Raw genomic sequence first — 25663 nt, 5'->3', positions numbered from 1 at the left:
TCGCTGCCACAGTCGTGCGGCCTGCCGTGACCCTAAACGCTGCATTAGCATGTCAGCATTTGCACGAACACCAAAAGCGTCACGGACAGCCTCAACGGCGCTCGCGCGCGCGTGCAGGGGAACGACGTCAACCCGTCCACGCGTCTGTAACACGAGGCAAGTAGGTGGAAGAATCGGGGGAGGGGGGGGAAGGGAATCACCGACACCCCCCCCCCACCGCCGCCGCCGAATCGCGCCGAATTCACCGAATCGCCGGCGGCCGTGGGCGAATCTGGACATCTGTAGCAAAAAAAAAAACGAAAATTTTTTTTTGAAAAAAAACATCTTTTAAAAAAAAAAAAAGAGCTTTACAGATCTTCGGATTTGTCCAGGACAAGTCAAGATCCTGATTTCTGAATCGTCGGGCGCCTGCCGCTGGCGCCGTCTCATTCGGTGGCGGCGAGCGGTGGTGGCGGGGCGGTGGGTGAGATCCGGCACACTTTGTTGTTTCCAGGAGAGAGAGGGGGGGTGGGGGGGGGTGGGGGCGGCGTGTTGGGAGGTGAGCGTCAGGAATTATCCCGGCCAGGCCAACAAGGGCACAAAGCGCTGCCAGCCGCGGTTCTTAATTACGGACGTGACATTTCTCACGGTAAACTCTCGTGCACCGGACGGGCGAATGTGCCCCCCCCCCCCATCCACCCCCCCACCGCCCCCGCAGCCAGCAGCCCACACGTCCCCATCTGCCTCGTTTGCGATCGCCGGCTGTGTGTCGCCATCCTGTCACGATCCGCCAACCCCGCCCCCCCCCGGGTTCGGATCTCGCCACGGAGCCGTTGACGGCCGTGCGTTTGGAGCGGATCGCAGGGTCGGAGGAAGCCGCGATTAAAAACCGGCTTCGGACTCGGCCGGGCCCGCCGATCCGTAAGAGGCAAGCAGGACGACTCGTCACAATGCTAGCTTGCCCGCGCGAGATAATCGGGCGACGTCTGTACCCCGCACGTGCGAACTGTGCTGTCGGGAGCCGCGACGCGTCCTCTAGCAACGCACGGGCAAAGAGGCGGTCGTCGTCGTCGTCGTCGTCCTTGTTGTTTACAAAATCAAATTTTTGATGTTGGCTTGTGCGTTTTTTTTTTTCATTTTACGCAGTCACTAGCGACAACAACTCTCCACACCCGAGAAACGCGGTTTGATCACGAGTGGCTGATGTTAATTGGTGACTCATCATACGCTGCTAATAAACCGTGGTCACGCGCGCGCGCGCGCACACACACGCAGCGCAAGCCAGACACCAAAGACAACAATTCCCCGTGTTGCGTTCACAAACTGTCGGTGGGGGCAAGTGCTGTCGGGCGAGCACATGAAGGTCCGGCAAGGCACAGGTGGGTGCCCGGCACCACACCCGCCCGGCCGCCTTTGTCTCCCTTGTCGTTCACACACCGCACCGGGTACTCATTTGAGGCCGAATCAACCATGACCGCTTCAGATAATCGTCACTGGTGTTGGCCGTGAGCGGGAATCGAACTCGGGGCCACCGGGTTCACAACGCAGCACGCTGCACCGCCGCTCCCCGCCACACGCGTAACCCATACACACGCACCATCTTAACGATGCGCCTAAGCCGCACGCACACACACGCGCGTACACACACGCGCGTACACACACGCGCGTGTGACTCATCAAACAAGAGAACGTGCTTGCTTTGCTCATTAGAGGGGGAGCGGCGGCGCAGCAGTTAGCGCGCTGTGCCCACGAACCCAGCGGAACCCCCATCCCATTCCCGGCCAACATCAGTGGCGAGCGGGTATCTGTGGCACCTCCTGAAAGCCCGCTTGGGCCGTCGAGAGAGAGAGAGACACGGCGTCTCCGCGGATTCTCGCCAATAGCCGTCGTGATAATACCAGTGTCGATCCCAGAGACTGGATGAACGCCTCGCCACGCCGGGGTCGTTTGACCGTACTTCACCGGTCCTGGCCCTCGGCACGTCGCCGGCAAAGCCGACGACGCGCAGGGGAATGGAGTTTGGCGGCGCCGACCACCACCGACCGCGAGAATAAACAGACGCGGAACAAAGTGGGCTGGGGGCGGGGGGCAGGCCCCGAGACAGCCGCTTGCTGCTGCTGCTCGCAATAACGCAAACGGTGGAAGACACAAGAACAAGAAATTTCGATTTAAAGCTTTCGTGACTGCAGGGATTCATCTTCTTGGTTCTTTCGGTAAAGTCACGTAGAAGGGAAATAATAAAATAATAAAAATAAAACATAATAACATTTCGATTTAAAGCTTTCGTGACTGCAGGGATTCATCTTCTTGGTTCTTTCGGTAAAGTCACGTAGAAGGGAAATAATAAAATAAAAATTTAAAAAACATAATAAAATACTTCATTATGTTTTACAACAAGAAAATCAAGCGACGGCGGACGTCGCTTGCGGATTGATCGGTCATCGGCGAGGAGCCGGGGGGGGGGGGCGGTTCTCTCGCGGCCCCCCCGCCCCCCCTCCCCCGCGCCCCCCCCTCCCCCCTGCCCCTCCCCCCCGCCCGACGCAGCCCGGTCAACCCCTCGCCGGTGACCTCTGCCCTCCCTCTCTCTCTCACTTCTTTAGCATCCCCCCCCCTCCTCCTCCATCCTCACACGTGACCTCCACGTGTCTGTCCCTCAATGTATTCTATAAATTTTTTTGGGGATATTTTCATATTTTGTAGATTTCATCACACACGTCCCATCAGCAACACGGTTCGTCGGGGGTGCAAAATTCAGCGGCATCGGCTCGGCACGAGCGGAAAAAAACTAAATAAAACTCCGCTCCGGTTTTGAGACCGGCTGCGGTGATTTGCCAAATGCGTATCGGCAAGGAGCCTCCGTGTGGATTGCAAAAGTTGAGCTCGAGTGAGCTACACAGAAGGGTCAAGGGTTAAGGGTCTAAATGTCAAAAGAGACCCAACGAATGTGGGCCGAACAGTGGCTGTATGGTTTGGTGGTTCATGTTGTTGAAGTCGTTTATTGTGAAAATTCGGTCACAGTTCCTATGATCACACTGTTACATTGCTTTTAGGGCTTTATTTTGGTGATTTCGAAAAGTTTTTTGGACTCAAGACGGACCCAACACAAGCGAACTGGTGCAAGGCGTGATGCAGAGGTCGCAAACGGGTTTTGATTCCTTACCCGTACCCATACCCGGCCGCACCAGGGTCGCAAACGGGTACCCTACCCTATACCCGGCTACACGTACCCGGCCAGGTATCGGGTAGGGTACGGGTATCGGGTACCCGATTGCGACCTCTGGGATGAAGCCATGTTGCAGGCGTGGGTGGGTTGATTCTAGGAACTTGAATTGTGACAAGACGTTGGGAAATGAGTGACAAACGGTGACTCACCAGTGACTCACGGCCTACCCGTACCCGGCCGACACAGGGTCGCAAACGGCTACCCGGGTATCGGGTAGGGTACGGGTATCGGGTACCCGATTGCGACCTCTGGCGTGACGACGGATGCATTGGGTCCACGACTCAGACGGACGGGACACTGGGCACGTGTACACACGTGCGGGCAGCAGACCGCTCGAGCGATCCCCGAGTGAAGACAGATTGATGAGCGACCTCCCTTACGCTCGTGTCTCTATGTGCGTCCGCCCACGCCACCAACCCCGCCGCCGCCGCCGCCCTCGCTCCACTCTCGACACCAACGCTAAACTCACCGTGGGCTGCGCTCATTAATCCTGGCCTATTACAGAGGAGGAGGGTGGGGGTGGGGAGGGAGGGAGCAGGGCTGCATAATTCACGAGGCGACGCTTCGGCGCCGCAATTATCCTCGCTTTGCTTTCCTTTTTTTAGCTATCGCTCTCCGCTGGAGCATTTAGGCGTTTTTGTTTGGAGCCTCGCGCCGAAATTAAAGCTCTCCCCCTACCCACCCACCCCACCTCCGTCTCCGCCACCCATTTAAAAGGAGGCCCTTGCAAGTATTAACATTCATAGGAGGGGAAGTGAACGGCGCACGCCCGCGACCTGTTATGCCGACGGACATTAAATATGAATGAGGCTTGCGGCGACAGCTCTTTACATTTCTAATTTTACTTTCGACAGTTCCCTACCAAACGTCTATTTTTACCCTCCGCCGCATTATTTTTACCCCGACAAAAGCGCCTCCAGCCGCCACCCGCCCCACCGCGTAACGGGGGAGCGGCTATTTTTTGACGGGGCCCGTCTCGTTAGGGGAATTTACAAGGGAGAGGAAGGAAAAAACAAATCCAAGCGGGCGGGCGACAGGTACCACACCGCCCCGCAGAGAGCCTCACATGGCGACTAACGATGCCAACGTTGGCGGCACGCCAATCGCGGTGCCCTCGTTCACCCGATGCTATTGGGGGGGGGGGGGTCAGGGGTCAAGCTCGCCGCGCGTGCCCACGGCCCACTCGCTAATGAGACGCCGCGCGATGAGGCGCGGCACCCGGCGGTGATTTATTACGAGAAGCAATTTGCGGGCAAACACCGCGCATCTTTTGGCGGGCCATGCCTTCCCAACTTCCAACGTGTTACACGCGGCATTTGTTTAGGCGGGGAGGAAAAACTACCGACTGCTTTCGACATTCTGGGTCTCGCCAAAGCAGCTTTGTCCGTTACACGTAAATACTGCTGGCTTCAAAGGTGGCAGAGGACTCCCTCCAGGCGAAGGATGTTGTGCGCGGTGATCGGTACCCAGGCCGCAGTACCGGTGGGGCAAGCTGCCATGCTGCCGCTCTGGCCAAAGTCCACCAGCTCGGTGTTGGTGCACAGGCCATGCCGTCCGTTTCAAGGGCTCCGCCGGAACGCACCGCAGCCTCTCGCTTGCCGGCAAGGCGGCAGAGGTGGCAACCGGGTACCCGATACCCGTACCCTACCCGATACCCGGCAATAAGTACCCGGCCGGGTACGGGTACCGGTACCGGTTTGCGACCCTGGTGCGGCCGGGTACGGGTATGGGTAGGCCGTGAGTCACTGGTGAGTCACCGTTTGTCACTCATTTCCCAACGTCTTGTCTCTTCTCACAATTCAAGTTCCTAGAATCAACCCACCCGCGCCTGCAACATGGCTTCATCCCAGAGGTCGCAATTGGGTACCCGTACCCTACCCGATACCCGGCCGGGTACGGGTAGCCGGGTATCAGGTAGGGTACGGGTATCGGGTACCCGATTGCGACCCTGGTGCGGCCGGGTACGGGTACGGGTAAGGAATCAAAACCCGTTTGCGACCTCTGCCGGGACGCCGGGAGAACGGCTGGGAGGGGGCGGGGGTCGCCCTGCTGACATCGCCCCCTAATGCGGGAAGGGGGGGGGGCTGGCCGGCACGACAAGACGGGGAACTGACGGACCTGACGTACGAGCGGACCGGGGTGCCAACTAGGGACCGCTCTCCGCCCCGCCCGCCAAACGTCGCCCCGACGCTCGCTCGCTCGCTCCAACGCCACCGTAACAACCTCGCGCGGGCACGCGTCACGACCCTGCCCGCCGGCGGGACCGGCCGCCGATGAATGATTTAAGCGGCAGCAGGGAGGGGGGGCGGGGGGGGGCCCAGCATGAATTAGACATCTGTGCGAGCGTGGGAGCGCCGCATAGTCGTGACTAATCTGATAATGGGGCGAGCCATAAACATTTCATGCTCGCCGTCTAAGCACGTCCCACCCCAACACCTCCTCCCCCGCCTCCTCCCCCCCCCCCCCCCACTATCTCTGCCAAAAATTGAAGGAAGCCGAAGGCCAACGCCGTTCACACTGCAGGAGAGAGAGGGGGGCGGCGGGGGCGAGAGCAGGAGCGAGGGTGCCAATGATGAGGCCGCGAAAGATGCGCCGGCGGCCTTTGACGACGACGACCGGAGCTTTGAGCTTCCAAACACTCACCAGGGAGAGGTGGAAAACCCACACACGAGAGAGAGAGAGAGACACAGCAGAGGTCGCAAACGGGTTTTGATTCCTTACCCGTACTCGGCCGCACCAGGGTCGCAAACGGGTACCCGTACCCGGCCGGGTACGGGTACCCGTTCCGTACCCTACCTGAAATGAGTGACAAACGGTGACTCACCAGTAACTCACGGCCTACCCGTACCCGGCCGCACCAGGGTCGCAAACGGGTACCCGTATCCGTACCTGGCCGGGTAGCCGGGTATCGGGTACCCGGTTGCGACCTCTGAGACACAGGCACAGTGACGAGAAAGACCAAGGTTTTTTTAAAGTTCCCGTCAATGTAAGTTAATACCGGGTACGTGTACCCGTTTGCGACCCTGGTGCGGCCGGGTACTGGTACGGGTAGGCCGTGAGTCACTGGTGAGTCACCGTTTGTCACTCATTTCGGGTAGGGTACGGGTACCCGTTTGCGACCCTGGTGCGGCCGGGTACGGGTAAGGAATCAAAACCCGTTTGCGACCTCTGCCCAGTGCCAATTGAACGCGGCTCCGTGTCTCCAGAACCCGGCAACCACCACCCCCCCCCCCCTTCGTTTCATTTCTCCCTCTCTACCGGAGCTCCCGTAGGCGGCGTTGTATTGTGTGTATTTGGGTTTTCGCTCGTAATTTAACATTTTTTTTGCAGGCCCTACGGTTAAGCGAAAGGTCACGGGTGTGATGTGGCAACAAGACCGGCTGGGAGGGAGCTCCCGTTCGCGCGCACGTACCTACAGACCCCTACAAAGATTCCCCCACCGACCCTCCCACCGCATAGAGCACCATTGCCACAACTGGCCAATGCTGGCAAGGTCCGAATGCTGCGCGTGTGAGTGGTGGTCACGAGTGGCTCAGAGAGATGGAAACAGCTTCAATGGCCCAAGATCACAAATCATTGTTTAATATCGACAAAAAGACAAAGGCTGGTAGCACCTGTGAAGGCCGGCACGGCACACGAGGGGGGTTGGCGTGGTCAACGTCACGCCCGGCCACCTTTGTCTCCCCGGTGTTTGTTTTTACACACTGCCAACAGGTACCCATTTGAGGCTGAAAAGACCTAGGGGAGGCCCAGAACTGGTTTCGGATATTCGTCACTTATGTTGGCCGTTGAGTAGGAATCGAACTCCGGTCGCCGGAGATAATAGCGCAGCAACGCTAACCGCTCGTTTGGCTACTACGCACGGTGCGAAAGAAGTTCAACAAACATACGTCACAGTGCATAGGCACTCGCACGCACACACGCCTACGTACACGCACGCGAACGCACGTACGCACACGAGGGGATGGGCGGCCAACACCACGCCCGGCCGCCTTTGTCTCCCCAGTGGCGACGTTTACACACCGCACCAGGTACTCATTTGAGGCTAAGTCGACCTAGGGGAGGCCCAGGACCGGTTCAAATCATCGTCACCGGGTCGGCAGGTTCGTAGCGCAGCGCTCTAACCGCTACACTACCTCTCCACACACACACACACGTACACACAAACGCACGCACGCACACTAGCACTCCCCGCACCCCTGGAATGCGTTTTGTGTTCGTTTGCCCCAAGCGCAGTAAAGAATTATCCGCCCCGCACCGCTGACCCAGGCCGGTCCGTCTGGAATTTTCTTTTTAATTTAATTTTTTTTTCTCTCTCTCTCTCTCTCTCACTCCACAGCCGACCCCGACCCCCCCCCCCCCCAATTTCTCCACTTTTTTTCACGTTCATAATTTGCACGAAGAATCCCCCCCCCCACATCCCGGAAAAGATTACCAAGGTGGAGGCGTGGGCGAGGAAGGGGCGGTAATTGCACGGCATGGCGGCAATTAGGTGAAAAGTAATAACATCGTTTTATTGAGCTGGGACGTGGATCGTTTTCTTGCCGCGTGCATGTTTGTTCCCCCTCGTTATTAACGTGTTCATCCTTTCATTTAGTTTCATTCGCTCGCGGGCCTTTTGTTTTCGTATTAACCGCGCGAGGGATCCATGTGCAGCATCGTGGGGATGCAATTGCGTGAATGACGCTCTGTAAAATTAAATTATTATTACGACTAAAAGCGTCCGAGTCTCAGCGCCCCCCCCGCCGCTGAGGTAGGGGGGGTGCCCCGCCAACACGGCACGATGACTGTCCGTGAACTCGGCTCAAGAATGTTAATGTGGGCGCGAAACCGGACAGCCCCGGGTCGAAAACCCCACCGGGGCCGCAGGACTCAGGAGCAACAACGCTCGGTCAAAACCTCCACACGGATAGATTTGAGAATCCACTGCCATCTTACGGACCCGCAAGGCACACCCCGCCCCCCCCCCATTACCCAGGAAAGTTTCCACCCCGACGCGAAACCAGGCTCACACACTCGCTTGTGGCTTGCAAAATCAAGTGCATACGCGATGATTCGGCCACAAGGCAAGCACATTTTTCTTTTTTTAAACAGGAATAAAAAAATAAACACGTTTCAAACGCGACGGAAGAGCGTTTAAAAAGGCGCGCAGCCAAACACAAAACAATCGGCAGTTCCTGAATGAAATAAAAATAAAAAAATAAAATCAACGACGTTTCGGAGGCAACACAAGCTTCCGTCTTCAAGTCAAACTGTCGCAGCAAAATATCTGTATCAAGTGAAGAGATATTTTGCTGTGACAGTTTCACCTGAAGACGGAAGCTTGTGTTGCCTCCGAAACGTCGTGATTTTATACTTTTATTTTTATTCATTTTTATTTCATTTTTTACCTACACGGTGACTTTACCGAAAGAACTACGCGTATGAATCCTTGCAGTCACGAAAGCTTCAAATCTAGAGTTCCTGAAAGAACTGCACTCTGCTCCTTCTGCATTGGATCGCCACCGAAAGGCATTCGAGACAAATGTGGCCGACTGACGGCGGAGATGCATCGGCGAGCCAACTAACCGTGGACCGGTTTCACCCTCACGGGGGAATCATCGGCACGGCTCACATCGCTGCAAAGTCTGCCTCTGGGGATAATCCGCTCGTACGCAGCGAGACGCGGGACCGGCGGAGGGGGGGGGGGGGGCGGGCGGCCCGGGGAACAATCCAATTTGTCCGGAACGACGGATGGCCCGACCAGCTCCTGTGCGATTATTATTCTGCCGCGGCCGGTTTTCTTTCGTCGCTTACCGAGTCGGAATCAAAGTCAGTGCCCCCCCCCCCCTCCCACCCCGGCACCCCCCTTTCCCCGCCGGCGCTGCCCCCTCGGTGCAGCCGTGCCCGTCGCAGCGACGGGCGCCTTTCGACTTTTCTCCGAGCCCCCCAGCTTACGCGTGGACCCGCGCCCGCTCATATCCGCGGGATGTCATTACCGCCGCCGGGAGGAGCGGACCGCGGTATGAATAACGCGTGCCGGTTGTCGGAGCCCATTTCTCACATTTCGGACGTAAAACCAAATTGCTAAGGAGAAGGGGGGAAGAATGAGACAACTGGCCTGGTATAACCGGGGGGGGGGGCGAGGATGGAGGGGGAGTTCAGATGCCACTCTCCGTCGTCTCCCGGAGGCAGGGCGCGGCGCTACGGAGATCACACCGAGCCGTGGCCGGTGATGGTTACAAAAAAAAAAACGTTTAAAGGTGCAATCCCCGTTGTTTGATGACAAAAGCCACACCGCACGGGAGTAGGGGAGGGGGGAGGGCCCTCCCTCCCGCTACGGGGGAACTCCCGGAGGGCCTTTTTGGCCACCCGGGTCCATGCTGACGTGGCCGTGTTCAAAGTGACGGGAGGACCCGCGGCATTTGACCCAGAGGTCGCAATCGGGTACCCGATACCCGTACCCTACCCGATACCCGGCTACCCGTACCCGGCCGGGTACGGGTACCGGTTTGCGACTCTGGTGCGGCCGGGTACGGGTACGGGTAGGTCGTGAGTCACCGGTGAGTAACCGTTTGTCACTCATTTCGGGTAGGGTACGGGTACCCGTTTGCGACCCTGGTGCGGCCGGGTAAGGGTACGGGTAAGGAATCAAAACCCGTTTGTGACCTCTGATTTGACCTCACCAGAGGCGAGACATTCCAAATCGACTCACTGCTACGGTGTACCCATGTAGATTGCTGGGTGCATAGAGGTGACGCCGGAAGGGGCGGGGGGGGGAGATTTGAATTGCATTGAATTGGCAAACGGCGCGCCCACCTTTCATCTCAGGTGGGTATTTGGCCTACTCTTCCACGTGGACCAGATTCGAGACTTGGGAAAACAACAAACGTACCACCACCCTCCCCCCCCCCCCGACCCGGTTGAAACGCCGCACACGCCTGTGGAACGACGCCCACTTGAACATTTCCTGCGGGAAACTCGCCCCGCCGTTTCCACCGCGGTCAGTAGCGAGCGCCGACCACCATCGCCGCCGCCACCGCAGCAGCTGCTGCCCGTTCCTCAGCGACACCAACGCAAGTCTGTCCGCCGACCTGCTCAATCGTGGGCTCATTGTGGGGGCTTCCACCGAAGACTAACGGACGGATGGACACAGCAGTCCCCTGGCCACGGTATGTCGGGACCCATCGGAAGCTGCCACCGTGCGGGCGAGCGTTACGGTATCGGGTCTCGGACGCGAGACCGCAAGTAAGAGCGGAGGGGGGCGGGAGGGCGGGACGGGAGGGGGGGGGGGGCTTCCTCCCGCGATGGGGAGTTCCACTCGGGGAAACCCGGCCCGCCTTACCGCGGCAGAACCTGACACCGCGATCGCCGCGATGTCGGTGTGCGGGCGCCCCCAGCCGATGGACGCCCGGCGCTTGCTCCGGTTCGACTCGGCGGTGAACGGAACGCGGAGTAAGGAAACCCCCCCACCCCTCACCGCAGTGAATCAGAACCGCGTGCAATAAATACGTTGCAGGGCACAGCACCGAATGAACAAACAAATATGAGACATCTCCTTTACCAGTGGCAAAATATAGTAATAGGTTTATACCCTTTCAACTGGTACAAAAACTGACACCTTTATGCAAGGCATCATGTTTGCAATAACCACAACACAAGCAGTCAACTTCAAGGACAGTGCATATCATTATCATCGTCAGAGTTGTTTCCTTTTGTTTGCATTTTGACTGCTTGTGTTGTGGTTATTGCAAACATTATGCCTTGTATAAAGGTGTAAGTTTTTGTACCAGTTGAAAGGGTAAAAACCTATTACTAAAGAAATGGGTATTCTTGGTTCTTTCTTCGTTTCTAGGTGACTTTACCGAAAGAACCAAGAAGATGAATCCCTGCAGTCACGAAAGCTTTAAATCGAAAAGAAATGGGTGTCAACTTACGTAAGCGGTGGACCCCCACCCCACGCCCCCCCTCCCCCGACCTTCTCCACGCAAACATTTTTTCTCGAGACCCAGTGAAGTATTCCTGGGTAAGTAATCAATAAGAATAAACTATGTCACTGCTACGGACGTGGCTTCACGTGTGGTGCTGTTGGACAGTTCTCCACGGGACCTGTATTGAAAAGCTCCAGCTTCTGACATTCCAATTGGGCCATTTAAAATCGAGCAGTCGGGCCGAGACCACATCTGCACAACTAAATTAATAGCAGCCAAATTACTCTAAAACGCGTGATGTTTCTAAATGTGGAGGGAAAAACCAGAGGACCCGGAAAAAAATTCCACGCAATCACGGAGAGAGGCAAGCAAACTCCAAATATACAGCAGCAGGCTTCAGGGTCGGGATCGAATCCACGACCTCCTGTAGACCGGGCGAGGTAGTTAACATCTCCTAGCCACCGTGATGATGATGAGAGAGAGACGCAGACTCCAAATATACAGGAAGCTTCAGGATCGGGATCGAACCCACAACCTCCTGCATACCGGGCGAGGTAGTTAAGATCTCCTAGCCACCGTGGCACCCACCACTTCCATTACCATGAATCACCCAGGAGGTTCAACCTCTGTAGGAGGCCCCTCTGTCCTTTTAACGCCCCATCTTCTTAAGCCCCGCCCATTTCTGGGCAAGGCCACGCCCCCTTTCTGGGCTAGGCTCCGCCCCTTCTTTAGGCTCTACCCATTCTTCTTTAGGCCCCGCCCCCTTCCCGTGTCAGGCCACTTCCTGTGTAAGCCCCGCCCCTTCCTCTTTATGCCCCGCCCCTTCCCGTGTATGGCCACGCCCCTTCTTTCAGCTCCGCCCATTCTTTAAGCCCCGCCCATTTTTTAAGCCCCCGCCCCTTCTTTAAGCCCCGCCCCTTCTTTAAGCCCCGTCCATTCTTTAAACCCCGCCCCTTCCTCTTTAAGCCACGCCCCTTCCTCTTTAGGCCCCGCCCCTTCCCATGTAGGTCCACGCCCCTTCTTTAGGCCCCACCCCTTTGTGAAGCGCCCCGCCCCCTTTCCTCCGGACACACGTATTTCAGCTGGGTTTGGTCGTGTTTAGGGGAAACGTGGGTTGCGGGGGTGGAGTGCGTGTGGGCAGCGGCGGTCGTGGTGGAATAGGGGGCAGAGGCAGCTTCACGACGCTCATCAGAATCTCCCCTCCAAACAGCAGCCGGGTGACGGACGGAAATTAACGCGACCGTAGTTGCGGGAGCCACCGCGTGGACCTCGTGTGGCAAGCGGACGAGCGCTGAAGAACCGAAAGACGTCTCGCCGCGCGCCGCCGTGCTCACCGGTCAAGATGCTCGGCAGTCTGAGCGGCGCTGTGGACGATTGCCGCGGCGGGCGTGTGAGGCGGGGGGGGCCCCGACTCGTACACTTGCAGCTTCACCTTCAGGTCGGCCACCTGCGCACAGGAGGCAACGACCGCGTGGGGACGTCAAGTCAGTCAGGCCGCGTCCGCTTTTGCGCAAACGCAGCGCGCGAAAGAACCAAAAAGTAAAAACTGTGTTCATGTATGTATCCTGAACTTATTTCGCGTCGTACAAAGCCACACGTGGGGTCCCCCCAAGTCATAACTTTTAGCGATTCCCGTTGAGGTCACGCACGGTACGTGATGCAGAAAGCAAAGCCAAATGTTAGGCAGAGAAAACACACGGGGTTCGTGACATGAACGACAGAGGTTAGTCAGTTTAACACGTATGCTTTCGCGACCAAGAGGTTAGTCTTCTTGGTTCGTTCGGTAAAGTCACGTAGAAGGGAAATAATAAATAATTCTCACGACGTTTCGGCCACAACGCAAGCAGCCGTCCTCAGGTGAAGAATGAAACACCACCACTACGGGTGCTTGCGTTGTGGCCGAAACGTTGTGAGAATTATTTGATTATGTTGTATTTTTATTATTGTATTACTTCCCTTCAGCGTGACTTTACCGAAAGAACCAAGAAGATGAATCCCTGCAGCAGTCACGAAAGCTTTAAATCGAAATTTAAGAGGTTAGTCGTCCACGTTTCCACAAACAACAGAGGTGGATGACCACGTCGAGTTGATGACGAGGGAAGGGAGAAAGGGGTCTGACAACGAAACGAAGAGGCGTTAGAGACTCCGCGGAACCGTAAGCGGGAACTAACACCGGCAAGCATCGTCACGCAGACAGCCTGATGATGCTGGTTGTTGTTGTAATTACCAGCGGAACATCACGGCGCTCCAATTGCAAATGCAGTAGCGCTGTTTATTCTCTTGTTACTCCCCGAGTAACAAATCGGCACGTTTTCGTTCACGTGACAAACCCCCTTAACAGATGAATCCGCCGCGCGTCAGGCGGTGGAGGGTTTGATGACACGACATTTACGTTGACGCGATCCAACCCCAAAAAAAAAAAAACCTCAATTACAGATCAAGCGTCGTTGGATCGCTCAGACGCGGGGGGGAGGGGGGGGGGGAGGGACGACGACAAATTGTTTCCAGCTCCGAACGTTCCAAAGCGGAGAAGCGTCCTCGCGCAATCGGAACAGAATTTAGGCCGAACACACAAAGCCCCCCTCCCCCCCCTATAATTTTACACGTTAAATAAATGCGTATATTTAAACGCGAGCAGCTATTTTTATCGCAAAGGCGGCGACGCAACTTGCGCGTGTGTTATGCGAAAACATCGGGCGGGGGGGGTGATGTGGGAGGGGGTGATGTGGGAGGGTCAGGCGGTTTGGTTGCCGTCTGTTGCCTACCCCCCCCCTGCCCGCCCCCTCTCCCCGCCACCACCCCCCCCCGATCCTCCCCATCCGTGGCACGGCAAAAACTGAGACGGCGGCAGCCCAGCCAGAGAGAGCGGCTCTAGCAGGACGTAGCAATTTCTAAACAGGCCCCCCCCCTCCAGCACAGCGGCAAAGAAAAGTGGAGGCGGGGGGGGGGGTGCTCACGGGACGCGGCCAAAAACGATGGACGGACGGGGCAAGGGAGGGGGGCAAGGGGCAGGGGTCGAAGGCATTCGTGAAGGGAGTACGGACGGAGGGAGGGAGGAAGGAAGGGGGCATCAGATCCGGTGAGGCAGTGGCGAGGAAGAGAGACGCACGCAGATACTAGGCGAGGGCGGGGGGAGACATCTAGCGAGTCAGGGTGTTCTGCCGCCGTCATTTCCCCCCCGTGGCGTTATTGCGTGGAGCTCCATCGGCGCCGTGGGACACAAGTACCCAACGAGAACTTTCGTCGAGCTCGCTACGGCAGTTCTGCCCATAATAGAATGTACCAGCGAGGCCGATGTTGACTGCCTCGCCTGGTCTACACGAGGTCGTGGGTTCAATCTCGACCCTGACGCCTGCTGCTGTATATTTGGAGTTTGCTACGGTGGCCAGGAGATGTTAACTGCCTCGCCTGGTATACAGGAGGTCGTGGGTTCGATCCCGACACTGACGCCTGCTGCTGTATATTTGGAGTTTGCGTGTCTCTCTCATCATCTCGGTGGCTAGGAGATGTTAACTACTTCGCCTGGTATACAGGAGGTCGTGGGTTCGACCCCGACCCTGATGCCTGCTGCTGTATAATTGGAGTTTGCGGTGTCTCTCTCCTCGCCACTGTGGGGTGCTAGTGGCTAGATGTTAACTACCTCGCCTGGTATACAGGAGGTCGTGGGTTCGATCCCGACCCCGACGCCTGCTGCTGTATATTTGGAGTTTGCGTGTCTCTCTCTCTTCCCGTGGTCGGGTGGCTTTTTCTGCGTGTCCCCCCGGTTTTTCCCTCCACATGAAGAATCAACATCACGCGTTGAGAGATTATTTGGCCGCTACGCATGTCCACGCGATAGGCCACTTTGCAGACCTATCATTTGTGATGGACATGTCACACAGCTGTAGTGGGGCCTTACCTGGTAAAATTTAAATAGTTTACAGTTTTATAATTTGCCAATCGAGCCAAGGCCCTTCAGCGCTGGTTTACGTCACCAAGTTATTGAGCGACACAGCTTTTTACGCGACTTTAATTCCGCTTTTGATCATCTCGACCCTGAGCTACCGTGACCCACCGCCCCCACCGTCACAGACAGACTGCTCGACGGACAGACGGACGCACCGACGGATGGACGGACAGAGCTCATTTAACAAAAAGAAATAAGTATAACCCGTAAAAACAAAGTTTTTCACTATAAATCCTTTATATGCGTGGCGGCTAGAGTCCTCTCGTCCTCTGGCTTGAGATGGCTGCCACCTATGGGTCAGATGATTGCATTGCACCATTAAGCAATTGGTAATTGTCCTAAAAAGTGTAAAATTTTGGAATTTTTTTTTTTCACGAACATTCATTGTCGCGCACAACGAGTCTGTGTGCAAAATGTCAGCTCGATTGGATCACGGGAAGTGGGTTAAAAAACGACCGAAAGATTTGCACGGTCCTAAGCAAGCAAGCGAACTTAATATAAAGGATTTTAAAAAACACTTTCAATGCTCTAACCACCTCCCTCTCTCCGCCCCCGCCCCCTCTCTCTATTTAAGGCCTCGTCACAGAGACGTTCTCTCTCTGTGTGCCGATGTGTTGCTCTCTCGCTCTGTATCTTGGTGACATCTGTCTGCTTATATGTCTGTGTGTAGTTTTCTGGTTAGATTTTTGTCGCTATTTCATTTACACCTGATGACGATTGCTTGTGTTGCAATCGAAACGTCGTCGTATGCTATTATTTAATTCATTACTTTATCTTTATACGTCACTTTACCGAAAGAACCAAAGAGTACTTTCAAAGCGTCGATAAAAGGTGCTCGCGGCCAGGGCCACGCGGCCAGGAGCCTCACCTCTTTCCGCAGCTCCGTGCAAATCTTGGCGTAGCGGCTGATGTGGCAGTCGAAGCTGACGACGTTGCTCTTGAGCTGTGGACACCGCGGGGGGAGGGGAGGGTGGGGGGCACAGAGAGGGAAGAATGAGATTTCGTCCAGATTAGATCAGTGCTCTTCAAGTCTATTAGGACGTCAAGTGCCGCCTGGATGACTATTGGCATTGCAGGTTTTGCCGACGGCAGAACCAGTAGCGGCCATCGATCGGTTACAGGTAGCGCCGCGCAAGCGCGCGCGCGAATAAATAACCGTCACAAATAATAACATCGAGTTATTTGCATTGATACGGCATTGCTTAAGATGCCTCGGCAATTAAAGGTGACTTGCGTCGCAACTCAAGCAGGCAATCCTCAGTGGCAGGTGTCTTCTCCTCTGCTCGCGCAAAGGTGCGGCAGTTTCAAGCGAGCCTGATGCTGCCAATTAAACATTGAAATGTCAAATAAAAACCGTCCGCGGGGGAGGGGGGGCTCTGTTTGCGCTGAACCAATACTCGCTGAAAAATGTCACTTCGAGAAGGCCGTATGGCATGCGTGTGTGCACAGCATATTATTTTGTACGTGGAGGGTCGTGCACGGGAAGGATGCCAAATTGCCTCCCCGTCTAATTTTGTTCGTGAACTTCATTGGAGGGCTGCGATTGCTTCCGAGAAACACCTATTGACGGGCGGCTGAAATGCAAAATCACTCTCGTCATCACCACGATCTGCCACCGCCATCATCACGATCACTCTCGTCATCATCACGATCACTGTCATCATCATCACGATCACCACCGCCATCATCACGACCCCCACCGCCATCATCACGACCCCCACCGCCATCATCACGATCACCACCGCCATCATCACGGTCACTCTCGTCATCATCACGATCACTGTCATCATCATCACGATCACCACCGCCATCATCACGACCCCCACCGCCATCATCACGATCCCCACCGCCATCATCACAATCACCACCGCCATCATCACGGTCACTCTTCGTCATCATCACGATCACTCTCGTCATCATCACGATCCCCACCGCCATCATCACGATCAATCTCGCCATCATCACGATCACTCTCGTCATCATCACGATCACCACCGCCATCATCACGGTCACTCTCGTCATCATCACGATCCCCACCGCCATCATCACGATCCCCACCGCCATCATCACGATCAATCTCGCCATCATCACGATCATTCTCGTCATCATCACGATCACCACCGCCATCATCACGGTCACTCTCGTCATCATCACGATCCCCACCGCCATCATCACGATCCCCACCGCCATCATCACGATCACTCTCGCCATCATCAAGATCACCGTCGTCATCCCATTACCGACGATGTAACCGTCAGAATCGGAACGTGCGCTTGCAACCGCGGGTGATTCCGACGGGCCAGGAACCCCGATTTTTTTCACACGTGGCCCAGGGGGAGGAGGGGGAGCCGTGGGGGGGGGGGGGGGGGGTTGTGTCCACCACCGAATGCCCGCTCCGGCCGGAGAAAAAGTGGACGGAGCGAGCCTCCGACGGCGGTGGCGACACGCCGCTCGTTAACACCGACGCGCTACAACAACGCGGTGTGTGACGGGGGCGGCACAAAACCCGCGGCGGTGGCGGTGGCGCCGCCAAAAAAACCGGCACCGCGGACGGCACAAAAATATCTCTCGCGTGCGCGCGCGCGTGCAGGTGGGCGGGCGTACGTGGGGGCCAGCGAGCGAGCGAGCGTTATTGGCCGACCTATTTTGGGGGCGCTGCACCAATAAAGGCGCGGAAACCCTTTGGGGTAGCGATGACGCACGAGCTGCAAAGGACACAAGGGGGGGGTGGGGGGGCAGCAGACGCTTGCGGAGCGAGCGGGGGGAGCTTATTACGTTAAATTAAATGTCTGCCTCCGCGCACGCCATGCATTATTGATACCCGCGCGCCACATACGCACGCGCGAGCACACCCACACGCACGGACGCGATTCTGTGCGCGCGTGGTTTTTTTCCCTCACACCGCAACGCTTGTGCCGTGTTTTACTTTCACCAAGACAAAGATCCCCGCGCCGTACAGCCTCTGACAGACTGTTGGGGGCAGGTGCTGTTAGCGAGCGGCGCCTAACGAAGGCCGGCATGACACTCGAGGGGGCGGGTGGCCAGCACCACGCCCGGCCACCTTTGTCGCCCCCCCCAGTGGCGATGTTTACACGCCGCACCGGCTAACTCATTTGAGGCCGAGTTGACCTACGGGAGGACGAGGGACCGGTTCAAATATTCGCCACTGTAATTGGTCGTGAGCGGGAATTGAATTCGAGCCGTCGCTGGGTGCGTAAGCGCGGCGCGCTAAACGCTACAACACCGCTCCAAAGACAAAGATCCCCCGTACAGCCTTAAGGGACTGTTGGGGCAAGTGCTGTTAGCGAGCACCTATGAAGGCCGGCACGGCACACGAGGTGGTGGGTGGCCAGCATCACCCGCCTTTGTCACCCCAGCGGCGATGTTTACACACCGCACCGGCTAACTCATTTGTGGCCGAGTTAACCTAGGGGAGGAGGCCCAGGTGCGGTTCAGAAAATCCGTCACCGGCGTTGGCCGTGAGCTGGAAATGGAACTCGGGTAGCCGGGTTCGTGGAGCAGCGCGCGGACAGCCACGCACCACCGCTCCCCGCGCACAAAATCCCGCGCCGTGGGTGCCAAGGCTCAGCACTTCAAGCCTTCGCTCAAGCGGGGTCACAGCTTCTTGGTTCCTCCCTCGCAAAAAAAACGATCGCTCCGTGCGTCTCCCCGCCGCGCCCTGTCTCTCTCTCTCTCTCTCCGTGCGCCCGTCGCTCCGTGCCTCTCTCTTTCTCGGCGTACGTCCCCACCGCTCAGTCTCCCCATCTCCCCTTCTCTCTCTCTCGCTCTTTCTGTCAATACGCCTGCACCGATCTATCTCGTTGCGCGTCTCCGCCGTCACTCTCCGTCTCTTGCGGCGGGCTCTCATTTGCTCCACCGCAGCGGGTGGTGGTGGTGGTAGGGGGGGGGGGGGCGGCGAGCGGTGGCTCACGAACGCAGAGGGACGGAAGAAGGGGAGACAGATGAGAGCGAGACGAGAGAGAGGAGACCGACATCCTTCCGTTAGACGCACAGGCAAAAGAAAACAGGTTTGCTCCTGCTAAATCTGTGCCATCCCATCAGAGGTCGCAATCGGGTACCCGATACCCGTACCCTACCCGATACCCGGCTACCCGTACCCGGCTGGGTACGGGTACCGGTTTGCGACCCTGGTGCGGCCGGGTACGGGTAGGCCGTGAGTCACTGGTGAGTAACCGTTTGTCACTCATTTCCCAACGTCTTGTCTCTTCTCACAATTCAAGTTCCTAGAATCAACCCATCCGCGTCTGCAACATGGCTTCATCCCAGAGGTTGCAATCAGGTACCCGATACCTGTACCCTACCCGATACCCGGCTACCCGTACCCGGCCGGGTACGGGTAGCCGGTTATCGGGTAGGGTACGGGTATCGGGTACCCGTTTGCGACCCTGGTGCGGCCGGGTACGGGTAAGAAATCAAAACCCGTTTGCGACCTCTGCATCCCATCAACTCCATTGACACCGGCTGGGACGAACTGCACCCAAGAAAGATTGCAGCCTTGCACGGCCCCTTTGGTTCCCAATCGCCAATCGTTGAATGTACAATGTTGATAACTACATAGAGAGGGGGTTTGATGAAACCAAGTGAGTTGTTCTTCTTGGTTCTTTCGGTAATACAAATAAAACATAATAAAATATTTAATTGTATTTTTTTTTCCCTTCTACGTGACTTTACCGAAAGAACCAAGAAGATGAATCCCTGCAGTCACGAAAGCTTTAAATCGAAATTTAAAATGAGTTGTTACTTACATTGCCCCGTGGCTTAATTTGAGTTTTCGATGATTTACCTTTTGAAAATAATCTGGCCGCGTCTCGCATGCACCCCAGGTTAAGAACCACTGGTGTAGTGTATAGTGTAGTGTATAGCGTAGTGTATAGTGTAGTGTATAGTGTAGTGTATGGCGTAGTGTATAGTGCAGTGTATCGCGTAGTGTATAGTGTAGTGTATGGTAATGTAGTGTATAGTGTAGTGCAGGGGTCGGCAACCTGCGGCTCCGGAGCCGCATGCGGCTCTTTTGAACCTTGACCGCGGCTCCGGGGCGGATGCTAGCGAGGGGAGGAGGCGCACTGTGACACCTGCTCTGGCGTTGCCGCTGCTGACAGGTCGCCGCTCCGCTCCACACTGCCCGCCCGGTGACAGGCAATAACGTTGCCGTTGCTTTGTCACATGTTTGGAAGAAGTAAAAACCTTCCTGGGCAGCAAAGAGCTCACCTTTGCTGAGCTGGAACAGCCAGAGTGGCTGGAAAAATTACATTTTATGGTAGACATGACAGCACATCTAAACACGCTAAATACAACCCTTCAGGGGAAAGGAGGCACATCCCTGCACATGCTGGAGGAGGTTTTGGCATTCGAGCGCAAGTTGACAGTGTTTGTCAAAGATTTACAGAGAGGTACACTGTCTCACTTTCCCTCTTTGAGAGAGTTCAAACAAAGTCATGATACGATAAATTTGGAATATTTCAAGTCTGCAATCACCACAATGCAAAGTTCGTTTGGGAAACGATTCTGTGAGTTCAGAGAGGAAAAAACGACATTATCCTTCCCTGTCACTCCCCTGGCGATCGATCCATCCCTATTGAATATGACTGCATTTGCAGGTGTAAGTCAACCTGATCTTGAGATGGAACTGGCCGATATAGCCGACAAAGATATATGGGTGTCCAAGTTCAAATGCTTGACCGCTACTCTTGAGGATGTTGCCCGTCAGAAGGCCATTCTGGCTCAGAATCATAAATGGAGTGATATTGAAAACCTTCCCAAACAGGACAAACTTGTATTCGAAACATGGAATGCCATCCCCAACACTTATATAAACATGAAAAAGTATGCATTTGGAGTCCTGTCGATCTTCGGCTCCACATATGTATGTGAGCAGGTCTTCTCCAACATGAACTATATTAAAAACAAACATCGATCACGCCTCACAGATGACAGCTTGCAAGCCTGTGTGAAAATGAAGGTGACGTCTTACAGCCCTGATGTGCAGACACTGTGCACTGAGGTTCAGGAGCAAAAATCCCATTAACCAGGTAATTTAGCTATTAATTTGCAAAAATATATTTTACATTGTTAAGTGAAAAAGTCCTTTTTTTATTCAGATTGACAGCTGACTGCACGATCCTGTATATAGCAATAAGGTAAGAAACAATATATGCAGTGTTATATTTGTTTTAAATGTTGCAATGGTTTTGCGGCTCCCAGTTTATTTTTTCCTTCGGAAACGGGTCCAAGTGGCTCTTTATGTCTTAAAGGTTGCAGACCCCTGGTGTAGTGTATAGTGTAGTGTATAGTGTAGTGTAGTGTATAGTGTAGTGTATAATGTAGTGTATAGTGTAGTGTATAGTGTAGTAGTGTATAGTGTAGTGGGTGTATAGTAGTCTAGTGTATAGTGTAGTGTATAGTAATGTAGTGTATAGTGTAGTGTATAGTAATGTAGTGTATAGTAGTCTAGTGTATAGTGTAGTGTATAGTAATGTAGTGTATAGTAATGTAGTGTATAGTAATGTAGTGTATAGTGTAGTGTATAGTAATGTAGTGTATAGTGTCGTGTATAGTGTAGTGGGTGCGTGATACACCCCGGCTTTCACAAGGGGTCCACACATCGCCATGCTCGGCCAATTTGAGCACTGGCCGCTTGGCTTTGTCTGGCAGGGAGAGGGGAAAAAACCAAGAACACCCGGAGAATATCTACCGCATACAAGTTGTCACAGAGAAAGGAGACAAAAGTCAAGGCCAGGCAATTAGAAGTCAGTTGCCCCCCCCCCCCTCGCTCTCTCGCTCGCTCACCCGCTCACATGCTCGCCCTCTCACTCGCTCGCCCTCTCACTCGCTCGCCCACTCACTCGCTCGCTCACTAACCCACTCACTCGCTGTCTCTCGCTCATCCACTCACTCGCTCGCTCTTCACTCACCCACTCACTTTCTCTCACTGACCCACTCAAACTCTCACTCACTCACCCACTCACTCGTTCTCTCTCACTCACCCACTCACTTTCCCTCTCACTGACCCACTCACACTCTCACTCGCCCACTCACTTTCCCTCTCACTGACCCACTCACACTCTCACTCACCCACTCACTCACCCACTCACTCGTTCTCTCTCACTCACCCACTCACTTTCTCTCACTGACCCACTCACACTCTCACTCGCCCACTCACTTTCCCTCTCACTGACCCACTCACACTCTCACTCGCCCACTCACTTTCCCTCTCACTGACCCACTCACTCGCTCTCTCACTCACCCACCCACCCACCCACTCACCCACCCACCCACCCCACTCGCTCTCTCTCTCACTCACTCTCTCGTTCTCATGCTCGTCCGCCCGCTCGCTCGCTCTCTCGCGCATCTGCCCGCCCTCCCGCCCACCCGCCGGCTCGAAAACTCTCTCGCCTCCGCGGGGAACAACTCCCAGAGTTCGTCTCAAAACGAACTTCAATCGGGAGAATCGAGAGAGCGCGCACACGGGCGAGAACGGGCTACGCGGCGCCACGCGGAGAGAAAAAACACCCACGCGCAAAAAAACTGTCTCTCCCCGCGAGACGCGCGCGCACCCACGCGGATCTGTCGCGCGGGAACATCGTCCTCGCACGCTCACGCGCGCACACCCCAGTGATGCCGCCCCGCTCCGCCCACTCCGCTTGCCCCTCAATGGAATCTGCGCCCCCCCGCCGCCGCACCACCGCCAGGCAACCGAACACAACTCGGAGAAAAACGAGCGCAAACCAATTAGCGCGCTTCCCCGCCAACGCAGCCGCTGGTGGAGAAAACAATTAATTAAAAAGCAACAAACCGGCGGGCGCCCGTGCTGGCTCCGCCCAGGCTCGGCACACACGGCCGCATTTGGACACCGCGCTTCCCTTTGGGGTCACCGCTGACGTATCTGTCGCTCGCCGCCTGGCCAAGACGACGGCAGTGCGGCGCTGAAAGTGTCCGATTCGTTTTTAATCGGAGATTCCCCCCACCCCCCTCGCCCCCTCCCCGCCGTCGCTCGACTGCAGGCTGCCAGCTCTCCCAATCTCTCCCCACGTGTTCGGAGCGCTCGCGCCAACAACCAATCCGGCCGGCTCGTCGTGACGAGCTCACGCAGAGTGGATTTTTGGGAGAAAGCCCCACCACACCCCCCTCCTCCTCCCCCCCCCCCCATCCCTCCCCCCCTCACTCTGCTGGTCCCGGATATGCAACTTGCCTCCTTGAGCCGCAGTGAAACCAATGAACGTGCCGAGCGCACGCTACTCGCGCCTGATATGGCCGCTGTTCGCGACTGCCCCCTGCAAAACTACATCATTATTTTTAAAAAACCCTTCACCACCACCCCCCCCCCCCCCAAATGAAAATCGAATCCGTCGCAACGCTCTCAGCGACGCTTTCCCGGGGGGGGGCGGGTGGGAGAGGAGGGGGGAGGGCGCACGAATAATTGGCATCGAATTTTGTTTATCCAAGCCCGCCTCCATTCCAAATCGGCTCCCTCTCCTCCCCCCCACCCCACTCTCCAATGTGGCTCTGGAACCGGAGGAGCTTAGGGATGCCTCAGCCGAGGTTTGCATCTCGCCGCATTCCCGCCGCGTCCGTGTGTCCAGGTAAGGCACCAGGAGGCCGCGATTCAGCGGAGTGCTCGGGGGGAAGAAAAAATTATAAAATCGAGATCCGTAAACGGATTCGCATTTATTTTTCGCCCCGAATCCATCACGCCGCGCTAATTAAATATGACGCAAAGCTGAATGGGGGGGGGGGGGGGGGGGGGCTGGTTGCCAAAGAGAACCCAAAACCCGTGAGCCAAACGCGCGAGCGAATCTGTTCGCCACGCGCGCGCCCCCCCCACAGCATCCACGCGCGCCCCCCACAGCTCCACTCGCGCCCACCCCCCCTCCGTCTCTCGACGCGGCGAACCCACGACAGCCACCGCCACACGCAGAACCGCGCCGGCTCCGACAACGGCACGAGCGAGCGCCTTGCCTCGTGCCGCCAGAAGGCAGCGGATGCCCCCGAGCGTCGCTCGCGGCTCTGCCGAACGGCGGTGGGGGTGCCGTGGGATGGTGGGGGTGGGGGGGGGGGGGCAGCGCCCGCCGGTGTTGCGCTTAGAACGCGCCGATCGCTCGCGAAAAGGAGAAGCGCCAGTCGAAGCCGGGGCGTCGGCGGTGGGCGGCCCGCGGGAACTTTCACCCGACGGACGGCACCGCCGTTGACCATTCGGTCGCCCGTCTGGCTTGCGGGAGTTGCCGAGTCACGCGGCGTGAATCAGAGGTCGCAAACGTGTTTTGATTCCTTACCCGTACCCGGCCGTACCCGTACCCTACCCGTACCCTACCTGTACCTCTGGGATGAAGCCATGTTGCAGGCGCGGGTGGGTTGATTCTAGGAACTTGAATTGTGAGAAGAGACAAGACGTTGGGAAATGAGTGACAAACGGTGACTCACCAGTGACTCACGGCCTACCCGTACCCGGCCGCACCAGGGTCGCAAACGGCTACGGGTAGCCGGGTATCGGGTAGGGTACGGGTATCGGGTACCCGGTTGCGACCTCTGGCGTAAATAAACGCCGCGCGTCTGAGCGTGCGCCGCGTAAAACAGGCGCGCACGTAATTATGCGGCCGCACGGCGTTGTGCGGAGGTGCTTTGCATGAGGTCGGGGATCTAATTACTGCCGCCCGACAGCACCGCGATGGATCATGAGGCTCGTTGAAATATGCAGCCCAGTCACTCCACTGCTGGATGAAGGCCTCCCAACGACACGTTTCCGTCGGCATTGTGGCGGGATGTCAACGACCTCGCCCGGTAGGCAGGAGTTCGTTGGTTAGATCCCGACCGTGACGCCTGCTGCTGTATATTTGGAGATTGCGTGTCTCTCTCTCATCATCACCACGGTGGCTAGGAGCTGTTAACTACCTCGCCTGGTCGGCAGGAGGTCGTGGGTTCGATCCCGACCCTGGCACCTGCTGTACATTTGGAGTTTGCGGTGTCTCTCTCTCTCATCATCACCACGGTGGCTAGGAGATGTTAACTACCTCGCCTGGTCGGCAGGAGGTTGTGGGTTCGATCCCGGCCCTGACACCTGCTGCTGTACATTTGGAGTTTTCGTGTCTCTCTCCCCGTGGTCGCGTGGATTTTCCCCCTCCACATTTAGAAGCACCACGCGTTGATGAGCCACTTCGTTGAGCTATCATTTGCGATCGCCAGGTCGCTACTGAAAGAGAGCTACGTATCGCTCAGTGGGACCTTACTTGGCAAGGTAAAATAGTTTCCAGTTTAGTTGAATGCTTCACCGTCTGGGTTAATGTGGATCGGTGAATGGGAGGAGAGGGGTGGGCCCCACAACCATTGCAGACAACACAACTCGGAGGTTACGAGGTTCGGAGAACAACGCACCATCCGCTGTGCCGCCACTCCGCCCCCTCGCGGATCAATAACCGTTTGATCAAGAATGGCTGGGATCACTCAAGCTTGATCTGAAGGAACAGGAGGTCAAAGTTTCCGTGCAGGATCGTCCTCAGGCTCGGTGAAAACTTTCCCGACTACACGATGACGAGAAGAGAAGACGCACGTGGCATGACATTCGCAACGCTGCTGATATCTGACGATGACGAT

General features: G+C 56.2%; 1 protein-coding gene across 1 annotated transcript in view; it reads right to left on the bottom strand.

The window, feature by feature from the left end:
• Positions 1-25663, bottom strand: part of LOC144951969 (kinesin-like protein KIF18A) — a 167634-nt gene that overhangs the window by 77590 nt on the left and 64381 nt on the right. Inside the window, exons 9-10 of the mRNA XM_078882341.1 lie at positions 15927-16001; positions 12447-12559 (exon numbers count right to left, since the gene is read on the bottom strand). Of these exons, the coding sequence (XP_078738467.1) occupies positions 12447-12559; positions 15927-16001 (188 nt within the window). The remainder of the gene's footprint in view (positions 1-12446; positions 12560-15926; positions 16002-25663) is intronic.

The sequence above is a fragment of the Lampetra fluviatilis genome, chromosome 64 (genome assembly GCF_964198595.1).
Source record: "Lampetra fluviatilis chromosome 64, kcLamFluv1.1, whole genome shotgun sequence".
In the NCBI taxonomy this organism is placed as follows: domain Eukaryota; kingdom Metazoa; phylum Chordata; class Hyperoartia; order Petromyzontiformes; family Petromyzontidae; genus Lampetra; species Lampetra fluviatilis.
This window is presented reverse-complemented; position numbering and strand designations above follow the sequence as displayed.